The sequence below is a fragment of the Lacerta agilis genome, chromosome 18 (genome assembly GCF_009819535.1).
Source record: "Lacerta agilis isolate rLacAgi1 chromosome 18, rLacAgi1.pri, whole genome shotgun sequence".
NCBI classification, from domain to species: Eukaryota; Metazoa; Chordata; class Lepidosauria; order Squamata; family Lacertidae; genus Lacerta; species Lacerta agilis.
In genome coordinates this window covers 11,991,951-12,003,254 of record NC_046329.1, presented here as the reverse complement: position 1 = coordinate 12,003,254, position 11,304 = coordinate 11,991,951, and the positions used below count along the sequence as shown (strand labels likewise).

The window sequence follows — 11,304 nt, the reverse complement described above, 5'->3', positions numbered from 1 at the left end:
CCCTTCCATAATCTCACTCCCTCTCTCAACATGCTGTTACCTCTGCCACTATACAATAACTCACATCCAGAATTATTTCCATCCTTCCGCTGAGGGTAGCTGCCAGAGTTCTCATCGAGTCTATATATATATATATATATATATATATATATATATTCCTTCAAGCTGCATGTTTGTTTATTTTCACCTTTCTCCGTAACCGCTTGACCGATTGGCGTCAGATTTGGACACAACATGCCTTGGCCGTATGGGAAGGATCTTAGGTACCTAGAATGTAAAAATATCACACCTTTCCCAGGTAAATCCGTGAATTTGTGCAAAAAAGCGCCCTCCAATGGACGTTAAATAGCACAGCACACAACACCCATTGCCGATCCCTCCCCCCCCCCCACATCACTGCCACCATCCAATCAACAGGCACACAGCATGCAAAGACAGAGTTTGGCCTTGGTGGCTTTTAGATGCGCCTGCAGCTATAGAGAGAAGCCACACCATAGCCACACCGCACGGAAACGTCCTGTCCGCCTTTTGGGAGGGCGGACGGATCAGTAGGAAAGCTAAGCCGCCCGCTAACACCGAGATAGCCTGCTGACAGAAGCGGCAGGAACACAGCGAAGCAACAGCACAGTCAGGCCGGCTGCAAACATTCCGTCCACCATTTCCGGGTTTGGACAGCCTAACCTGATACTGTACAAACAAACATACTGCCCTCCAATGCACATCAACATCAAACCAAGACATACAAACAATTCAAAAAAAGGAATCAGATAATACAACAATACTAATAATGAGTTATATACACAGAAACAATAATGAGCAAGGAAACCAAAACAACCTCAACTTCAACGCAAAGACCTATGGTAAGACATCAATTTCTCTTTTATACTGCATCTTCCTTTCCCATTACACTAAAGCAGCCACAGCAACGCGTGGCCGGGTCAGCTAGTTATAATTAAACCATAACGGCAGCAGACCTTCGCCCACTAGCTGAGCTGCTTAAGTCGAAAGGGCAGCCGAGTGAGTCAGCAGGTGCCAGGGCCCAGGACAAAGGTGGTGTTCCTTTCTGGGTGCCATTAAATAGGCGTGAGTCACCCTCTTCCTCGCCTGCTTGCTGCTCACAGCTCTGAGCAAGGCCAACGGATGTCGCTCGGTCTATTCTGAGCACCGGCTTCCTTGGGTTCAAGCCAGGGCCATCCCTGCCAGCTACTCGCCCTGTTTGCTACTGAAACAGGAGGGGGCGATACGTTCAATATTGTGACACACACAATGATCCAGTTAATGCATTTTTTTTTCATTTTACAACACACTCAAAAGTGCAATTGTGGTTTTAGTTAAAATGCTTTGGAAAAGAAAATGAGCTGAGCTCATGCCAAGTAGGAGCTCACCCAAAATTGCTTATTATTTTTTATTAATAACACTTTTTATTATTAAATTGTTAAAAATTATTAAAGAAACACCCCACCACAAAATAAAATTAGGCCAATATTTTTTAATATTTAATACTCCTTGGCCAGAGGGAAGCAGCCGCCGCGCTGCATTGTGGGCAAGGCGCTCCTTTCTCCGCCGCGGGGTTTGCTGGGTAAAGCGGCCCCTCCGTTCCGCGACGTTTTTGCGAGACTGTCGCGCGCGCCGCTCCCCCGCCGTCGCTTTACGGCCGCCGCTCAGGAGGCTCCTCATTGAACGGGCGCTGAGGTCGAAGCGTTCGGCGGGCGGAAGCCGGAAGCGGAAGTCGAGGTTGCTGGGGCGGCGGAGCAGCAGCAGCAGCAGCAGCAGCAGCAGCAGCAGCAGCAGCAGCGTTGAGCGGGAACATGGTGAGGCTGGGAAAAGGGGGAGGGGGGGCCTCAGGAAGGTCTACCCGGGAGTAAGCCGGGGGAGGGGCTGACCCGCCCCAGGACAAACCAGGGGGGCTCACACAGGGATTGGCTATGGGGCAGGACCCATTCAGTTCAATGGAGTGTCCTGGGAGGGGGCGAAGTGGGTGTCTGGGGCGGCTTTTTTTGTTGTTCAGTCGTGTCCGACTCTTCGTGACCCCCTGGACCAGAGCACGCCAGGCACCCCTATCCTTCACTGCCTCTCGCAGTTTGGCCAAACTCATGCCAGTCGCTTCGAGAACACTGTCCAACCATCTCATCCTCCGTCGTCCCCTTCTCCTTGTGCCCTCCATCTTTCCCAACATCAGGGTCTTTTCTAGGGAGTCTTCTCTTCTCATGAGGTGGCCAAAATACTGGAGCCTCAGCTTCAGGATCTGTCTTTTCATTGAGCACTCAGGGCTGATTTCTTTAAGGACGGATAAGTTTGATCTTTTTGCAGTCCATGGGACTCTCAAGAGTCTCCTCCAGCACCAGAATTCAAAAGCATCAATTCTTTGGCGATCAGTCTTCCTTATGGTCCAGCTCTCACTTCCATGGTGATCCATCATGGATGACTGCCTTGTCGTGGCTAAAGGGCTTGAATAACTCATGGAAGCTATGAGCTATGCCATGCAGGGCCATCCAAGATGGACAGGTCATAGTGGAGAGTTTAGACTAAATGTGATGCACCTGGAGGAGGAACCGGCAAGCCACTCCAGTATCCCTGCCAAGAAAACTCCATGGACAAAGACAACAGGGGTGGCTAGAGGAAGGCAATAGAGCGGCCCCTTTCCACCCACCCCAGATAAGGCAACGAGGGCTCCCTCCCACTGCCCCCACCTCAGGTAAGCTGAATCACTCAGGGGCAGGACCCATTCAGTTCAATGGAGTGTGCCAGAAGTAGGTATGCGCTTCGGATTGCGGTGTAAATGTCAAACGAGGTGGGGGGTTCACATGGGGAGGGGGCTTGGGTAAAGCAAAAGGGGTTCGCTCCTCCCTACCTCCCAGGTAAGCGGGTTCCTTTAGGGATGAGACCCATTGAGTGTGGTGGCATTTACCAGGTGCCCTAAGCAGGATTGCAGCATTAGTGTGAAGCAATGGAGGGGGGTTTGTGTGCCTCCTTGGATACAGCCAAAGTGGTTCACTCTCCACATCTTCCAGATATTCACTCAGCAGTAGGCCCCATTGAGTTCAGTGGCATTGGAAGGGGGGGCTTATTTCCCTCCCTCCAAGGTAAGGTAATGGGGGCTCCTGCGCCCCCCTGATGCCCGGTAAGCTGAGGGTTATGTTCAGCTGGGAATCACAATAATTATTATTTATTGAATTTATATACTGCCCTATACCCAGAGGTCTCTGGGCGGTTTGAGCGGGGAGAGTTGCAGCTGCAGTGCTCAAGTCCTGCTGGGGGGGGGCTTCCCTTTGGGGTGTCTGGGTGGGCAGTGTGAGGACAGGACGCCGGACCTGGTGGCCCCCCTTTGGCTTGATCCAGCAGGGCTCTACTTAGGTTCTGAAAAGCATGGAAACGATTAAGGCCGGCTCAACTGTGAAGACTCCTTTATGTGCCAGGTGTGTTTCTCAACCTGCCCAATTTGCCCCCCTCTTACAGCTTCCGCTCTCCTTGCTGAAGACGGCGCAGAACCACCCCATGGTGAGTCCGGGTCACGTCTAGCCTTCAGTCAAACTGCAGAGGAGGAGTCTGACTCGCTGCTGAGCTGTGCAATTTCAGACTGTGGCTGGATGCACCTCCAATTTTATTCATTTTTAAATCCCTGCATACAGAAAACTGGCTTTTTGGGGGAAGAGACTAACGAGAGCCAGCGATGTGTAGTGGTTAGAGCAGGGGTCCCCAAACTAAGGCCCGGGGGCCGGATGCAGCCCAGTCGCTTTCTAAATCCAGCCCGCGGACGGTCCGGGAGTCAGTGTGTTTTTACATGAGTAGAATGTGTGCTTTTATTTAAAATTCATCTCTGGGTTATTTGTGGGGCATAGAAATTAGTTCATTTTTTCCCCCAAAATATAGTCCAGCCCCCCACAAGGTCTGAGGGACAGCGGACCGGCCCCTTGCTGAAAAGGTTTGCTGACCCCTGGGTTAGAGTGTTGAACTGAAACCTGGGAAAGCAGGTTTCAAATCCCCCCTCTTGGACTAGCCTCCCTTGTAAGGTTGTTGTAAGGATAAAGTGGGGAGAACTAGGAGTGCTGCCTTGAACTCCTTGGAGGGAAAGGTGAGGTATACAGTGGTATCTTGGTTCTCAAACTCCAAAAACACGGTTCCAGGTTTCGGGGGGGGGGGGGAATGGAAGCCGAACATCCGATGCGGCTATCAGCTATTGTTTCCAGGGCGCCTGCACCAATCAGAAGCTGTGCCTTGGTTTTTGAATATTTCGGAAGTCAAACGGACTTCCGGAACGGATTAAGTTTGGCACTTTTGTTTTTGCTCTTTATTTTGCGTTTTTGTTTTCGGAAACCATTCAGAAACCAAGGCATGGCTTCTGATTGGCGCCGGCGCCCTGGAAACAATTGTTGACAGCCACATCGGATGTTCGACTTCCAAAAAACGTTCAGGAACCGGAACACTTCTGGGTTTTCAGGCATTTGGGAACCAAGGTACCACTGTCCTGGGCTTTGGGAAGGCAAAGCAAGGGCTGTGGGATGTCAGATGTTGCCCAAAAGACCTCCAGGACTGTGAGAGAGAAGGAAATGCCTCTTTTTAGATCTGGGAGGTGTTTCTGCAATGTGGATGGGGGGGGGTGTTGTCTGACACCGGGAGGGCCCCAGGTTTTCCCCCCATCCTTCCTCCGCAATATATTGGTGCCCAGTTCCTTCATCTAATCTCCTGCCTTATCTTTCCAGCTGGTGGAGCTGAAGAATGGGGAGACTTACAATGGTCACCTGGTCAGCTGTGATAACTGGATGAACATCAACCTGCGCGAAGTCATCTGCACCTCCAGGGTAAACTTTATTACTCTTTTTATTATTATTCCTGTTATCTTCAAAATGAGAGCTTCAAGTGATACTGCAAGCTCACACTTCTCACCGTGTTTGTATACCTACTTAAGGTACATATGTAAGAGGCTTGTTTATTATTTTATTTTAGGAATGATGCACTGCATTGCTTAATACTTTCCGAATGGCCATTTTATAATGCAGTTGTGCTCTACATTGTAAATCAAGCAGAGCTAGGAGCTGCTCCTTTTGTTTTCCAAATGAGAATGAGTGTGGCACGAGCAGATTTTTATTCCGAAAGTTTGACAACAGGCAGAATTGGCGCAGGGACCACCTTCCCCTCCTTGCAAACTGGATTAAATGCAAGCGGGGGGCGGGAGCAGGGCAAGCAAGCCTGCGCACAGGGCTTCCCACGACCCTGGCACCACCTCTGCGCCCCCTTCCTCTTGGCATGCAACACGCGGCCAGCCCTGCAATGACATCAGCCCATTATTTATTATAGTAGTAGTAGTATTTATTTAACAAAGTGTCTACTGGTTGGCCGCTATGAGAACAGGATGCGGGCAAGGTAGGTTGGGTTGAGAGTGGGGGACACAACCCCTGGTCACCCAGGGAGTTTCATGGCTGAGTGACGACTTGAACCCTCGTTTCTTTCAGGTTTATTTCCCCACACACTGCTCTTCTCTGGATGGTTACAACCTCTGAAGTCTGGCCTTGTAAGCCAGCGTTTCCCAAGCTTTTTGGGGGGCGTTTCCCCCTTTGCGGTTCCACAAACTCATCCCCAGTGCCCCCTGCCCTATAAAAGCATTATTCAGGATAGCTGTTTGCACGACCAAACAATTCATGGAATTGTAGAGTCGGAAAGAACAACAAGGGTCATCTAGTCCAACCGCCTGCAATGTACGTATCTTTTGCTCAATGTGGGGCTCAAACCCACAACCCCGAGATTAAGAAACTCACGCTCTGCCAACTGAGCTATCCCAGACTTAATTCACAAGAAAGCTGTGGTAACAGCTTTCTAAAGTCTTCCTTCTTGGGATACTGGGTTCTGATATCCCCCAAAATGTAAGGGAATTCTTATTTGTGACAGTGACTGTGAGAATTTTAATAGCATTAAATTGGAAGTAAGAAAAAGTACCATCAAAACTGGAGTGGCAACAAAAACTAATGGAGTACGCAGAACTAGCTAAGCTATCAGTATTTTTCAATAAATGGTGTTTATTTAAAAGTTACATAAAAGATTGAAACAATATAAAATCTCTGGCAGCCTTTGAATAGCTTCTGTTTTACACCGAACAGGTTTAAGAAAGTACAATATCTAGGCTAAGCAATTATTTAAAATAGACACAAACAGTGCGCTGGATAAATATAAATTTAAAGCTAGATGGAGTTGGCGGGAAGTCAATGGAACTAGAAGAAGACTGTGACACAGTGCAATAGATATTGACAATTCTTTGATAATTTTTATTTTGTGTTGTTATTTTTTAAAGTTCAATAAAGTAATTAAAAAGGAGGGGGAAAAACCAGCTTTCCAAAGTCTGGAGTCATCCAGACCTTTAGCGCCACCCCATTAGGGGCCTCTTAGCACAATCCCGCCATCCCCAGGGGGTGCTCCCACCAATTTGGGAACCCCTACTCTAGCCTTGTAAACCAGCATCCCTTTTCTGCCTTTTGTTGGGCTGCTGCTTGCCCACTGCCCATTAGGAGGCGCTGCCTTGCGGCCTAACTGTCTGGGAGATGGAAGGGCCAGGCTCTGGCGCTGGCAAGACTTCAGTCGCAAGGGTGGGAAAAATCTCCTTTTATTTTTCAGCTCAGCAGGGGAGGAGCCATTTTTGCACAAAACTCGAGTCTCCTCCGGAAGAGAGGGAGGTAAATGTTAGCGCAGAGCTAAGCAAGTTGGCAAAAACCACATTGGGGGCAGGATTAGAAATGGGGTTTCCCCTTCAGCTTTAAAAAGACAGCGTTTGTGGCAGCCAGTTTTGCAACAAGAAGTAAGAAGCTTCCAAAACAAAGGGGCGGTAGGCAGCCTGCCTGCGATGTTAAAATTGCCTCCAGTTGGGCAGGAAAACGTTCAAATGAAGAAAGATAGGGAGAGAGCAGTACATTGGTCCCTTGGTTCTCAGGCTTAATCTGTTCCGGAAGTCCGTTCCAAAGCCAAGGCGTGTTTCTTTCCCATAGAAAGTAATGCAAAACAACCCCTAAAACAGCCATTTAACGTGAATTTTACAATCTAATGAGACCATTGATCCATAAAGTGAAAGCAATAATCAATGCACTGTACTATAAAATAAAGAGGACAGTATTGTAGATGATAAAAATTAAAATTATTATTTTTCTTACCAGCACTGATGACAGTCATTGGAGGATGTTTTATCCATTTCCGCAGTCAATCAATCAATCAGTTCCGCACAGTCACAAAAACAAATGAACCGAAAACGATTCAAAAACAAAAAAGCAAAATAAAGAGCAAAAACAAAAGCGCCAAACTTAATCTGTTCCGGAAGTCTGTGTAACTTCCGAAATGTTCGAAAACCAAGGCGCGGCTTCTGATTGGTGCAGAAACAATAGCCAACAGCTGCATTGGGCGTTCGGCTTCTGAAAATCGCTCAAAAACCGGAACACTTACCGTACTTCCAGGTTTTCAGAGTTTGAGAACCAAGGTGTTTGGGAACCAAGGTACCACTGTATTATTAAACTCGCTCTTTTCATTCTATTTCTTTTTTTAATCTGTTTTGCTACTGGTTTTACCCAAACCACCTTGCACTTTTATGTCCTTGTTGCTAAAAGGAAATCAGTCAAAATAATTTGCTCCTTATTCAAAGTAGTTATTGCAGTTGCAGGACAGAAATTAATTGTTTGGCAACTGCAAGAACTACTTTGCAAGGTGGTTTTGGTGAAACCAGTACCAAAACAGATAATAATAATAATTTATTATTTATACCCCGCCCATCTGGCTGGGTTTCCCCAGCCACTCTGGGTGGCTTCCAGCAAAATACTAAAATACAATAATTCAACAAATATCAAAATATTCCCCAAACAGGGAGGGATGGGAGGGCGTTCCACAGGGCAGGCGCCACCACTGAAAAGGCCTTCTGCCTGCTTCCCTGCAACCTCACTTCTTGCAGGGGGGAGAACTGCCAAAAGGCCCTTGGGAGATGGACCCCGGTGTCCGGGTGGAGACGCTCCTTCAGAGATACAGGGCCGTTTGGGGCTTTCAAGGTCAGCACCAAGACTTTGAATTGTGATCAGAAAGGAACCAATGTAGGTCTTTCAGGACTGGTGTTATATGGTCTCCACTCCCAGTCGCCAGTCTGGCTGCCACATTCTGGATTAGTTGCAGTTGAACCCAGTTCTGTTCTCTCTTTTCTCTCGGGCAGGACGGAGACAAGTTCTGGCGGATGCCTGAGTGCTACATCCGCGGCAGCACCATCAAGTACCTTCGCATCCCGGACGAGATCATTGACATGGTCAAGGAGGAGGTGGTGTCCAAGGGTAGAGGCCGGGGCGGGATGCAGCAGCAGAAGCAGCAGAAAGGGCGCGGAGTCGGCGGTACCGGCCGGGGTGAGCCTCTCTCCGGAGCTCGGGGGGGGGGCTGCCGGGGAATCTCCCACTTCAGAGGGCTGCGGCCGGGGGGGTGGGGCTGGCCTTGACTGTAGGAATGCTGAGGGTGGTTGTTTATTAATATAATATCCTTCCTAACTCGTGCTAGCAAGTTTCTCCACTTAGCAGAGTGCATTCCCCTTCTTACGCAGCAGAAAACTAGTTGCAAACTCGTGTGAGTTTCTTAAAAAAAAACACAATTCAATCTGGCTTCTTCAGATTGAAATGCGTTCTAATATTTTCCTGGTAAGACCCCTTGAATCCCTCCTAAGAGAATAAAGACGCCACAGTCTTATTCATAAGCCAGGCATGTCCAAACTCCGTATTGGGGGCCTAATCCGGCCCCCGTGGCAGATATCTGAAGGCAGCCTTGTATTGGGAAGTTTTTAAGGTTTAATGCTATATTGTGTTTTTAATTTTTGGTTGGGAGCCGCCCAGAGTGGTACAAATAAATTATTATTATTATTATTATTATTATTATTACTACTACTACTATTACTATTACCACCACCACCACCGCAGGGCGCGAGAGCCTCCCCTCGCAAAGCGATTCCCCTGAGCTCACCCCCTTCCTCTTTTCTCCCCCCCCCAGGTGTGTTTGGTGGCCGTGGACGAGGGGGGATCCCAGGCAGCGGCCGAGGAGGACAGCAGGAGAAGAAGCCTGGGCGTCAGGCAGCCAAGCAGTGAGGAGCCAAAGATGGTGTCCCAGACTCAAGTGCCACACCATGCCAGGAAGGCTGGTCCGCCGTCCCTCTTCACCCACAAAAGAAACTCTTAGGTCCCTCTGTTTCCACATACCTCGGGGGAGACGGAAGCAACTGGCTTCTAGTTTTTGTCTCTTTTTGCTTTTAAGTACCATTTATTAGAAATGAGTGTTTAAAGGTGTCTCCCCTGAGGGCATCCACACAGTTTAGCTCTTAACTTGAGAATCTGGATAACCTTTTGGAGGGGTAATTCGGCGTCACCTTTTCCCTCCCCCCACCCTTTTTTGGAATTGTTTCCTTGCCATCCTTCGGAACGACAGTAACGGAGAGGACAAGCGAGGCTTTCCACTCGGAGTGTCAGGATTAAACGATGTAGCTTTCTTTTTATTAGAAAATGGGACTTGTCGAAGGCAACTTCAGCTCTGGGTTCAGTTTTTGGGGAGCAAGGTGGATGGACAGGTAGCGCAGGACAAGGGAATTTTGCTGGTTCCACCTGGGCTTCCATCACACCTTCAGCAGGAGTTTAGTCTCCCAGGCTCCCTCTGGTCCTGTCTCTCTTGTTCAGCCTTCCCCCCCCCCAGCCCATTGCCCCCCAGATATTTCCCAGGGATATTTGTTGAGCAGCCAGAAGGGGAAGGAAATAATGTGCGGTAGATCATGCAGGAGGTGATCTGTGCCCATTCGTCCCCCAGGATGCTACCAGACTCCCATCCGCACAGCCAATATTCTGGGGTGCTGATGGGAGCTCCAATCCAGCAACATCTGGAAGGAGTCAGGCTAATCTCTGCTTCCAAAATCTCCACACACCCAGTTCCCTCCCAGGTGGAATTTATTGCCTCAGCCTCTGAGCTAAAGCATCCCGTTTGTGTGACCCTTCTGAGAATCTCTCGGGAAGCTGCGTCGGCCACCTCTGTGATATCAGCAGCAGTTGGTCGGAGCCAGAAAACAAACTGCAACCATTCTTTCCTTTCCTTTTTTTTTTAATTAAAAAAAATGTGCTTTGTAACCCAGTTTTAAGTTTACGAGCAGAATAAACTTGGAATCGGCTGTTTGGCGTCTGCGTTTCTGCTGGAGGGGCCCAAGAGAGCTCCCATTCCCCTTCAGTTCTCAAAACACAGCTTGCAAATCTTGTTTTGTTGTTTCACTGTCTTGCAAGAAGTCCATATCGTGGCAGCGCTTGGCGTGAGCTGACAGGCTCAGGGAGCGGTCAGTCTGCTAGTGGAAGTGGCCTGTCTCAGCCCCCTCCACCCACAGCAACTCCTGCCCCTGGAACACTTTGCCCTTTGCGAAATGTGGCTCTGGAGGCTGGCCAGATCCAGAGGCGGGTGTGGCGCTTGGATTCCCAGGCAAAGCTTGTTTTTGAAAGATTTCTTAAATGGATAAGGACATCCCAGGACATTCCCGAGCACAATTCAAAGTGTTGGTGCTGACCTTGAAAGGCCTAAACAGCCCTGTATCCCTGATGTCTCCACCCCCATCGTCCAGCCTGGACACCGGGGTCCTCTTCCCGAGGGTCTTCTGGCGGTTCCCTCTCTGCGAGAAGTGAGGTTACAGAGAACCAGGCAGAGGGCCTTCTTGGTGGTCGCGCCTGCCCTGTGTAATGCCCTCCCATCAGATGTCAAGGAAATAAACAACTATCTGACTTTTAGAAGACATCTGAAGGCAGCCCTGATTATCAATGTTTGAAGTTTTATTGTGCTTTTAATATTTTGGTGGGAGCCGCCCAGAGTGGCTGGGGTCACCCAGCCAGATGAACAGGGTATTAATAATAATAATAATAATCTAAAGAGCCCTGCAGCAGCTGGCTCGTCCAGGCTAGCATCGTGCCCCCACAGCGGCCAGCTAGGCCCCCACAAAGTGAAGCCCCCATGCAGGGCCTGAGAGCAGCTTCACCTCCACCCACTTGTGGCAGCCGATGCAGAGAATCTGCTCTGCATGCAGGGGGTCCCAGCTTCAATCCTGGGTGGCATCTGCAGGTAGGACTAGGAATCTCCCCTGCCTGAAACCCTGGAGAGCTGCTGCTGCCAGTCAGTGTGGACAATGCTGAGCTAGATAGGCCTGGAACATGATGAGCTTGAGTATTTCCTCTTCCCTCCTGAACTGTTTTCCTTTTATCTCGTGTCTTTCCTGGTTGCAAGCTTGAGGGCAGGACAGATGTCTGCCTCTCTCGCCCTAACTCACTAGTCTCTCCAAATGCTCTTTCCCCG

The 11,304-nt window shown here is 49.1% G+C and overlaps 1 protein-coding gene across 1 annotated transcript; it reads left to right on the top strand.

Moving 5' to 3' along the window:
* The first annotated feature begins 1,768 nt into the window (after positions 1–1,768).
* On the top strand, positions 1,769–10,144 carry LSM4 (LSM4 homolog, U6 small nuclear RNA and mRNA degradation associated). The gene is made up of 5 exons (XM_033136755.1): positions 1,769–1,811; positions 3,457–3,498; positions 4,701–4,799; positions 8,171–8,354; positions 8,986–10,144. The coding sequence occupies exons 1-5, from the start codon at positions 1,809–1,811 to the stop codon at positions 9,078–9,080; spliced, it is 423 nt and encodes a 140-aa protein (XP_032992646.1). The 5' UTR covers positions 1,769–1,808; the 3' UTR covers positions 9,081–10,144.
* Positions 10,145–11,304: the final 1,160 nt, after the last annotated feature.

Excerpts from the sequence above, each read along its gene's own strand:
- LSM4 (XM_033136755.1), top strand. Across the intron at positions 3,499-4,700 it reads CGGCGCAGAACCACCCCATG|CTGGTGGAGCTGAAGAATGG; the intron begins GTGAGTCCGGGT and ends TTATCTTTCCAG. Across the intron at positions 4,800-8,170 it reads AAGTCATCTGCACCTCCAGG|GACGGAGACAAGTTCTGGCG; the intron begins GTAAACTTTATT and ends TCTCTCGGGCAG.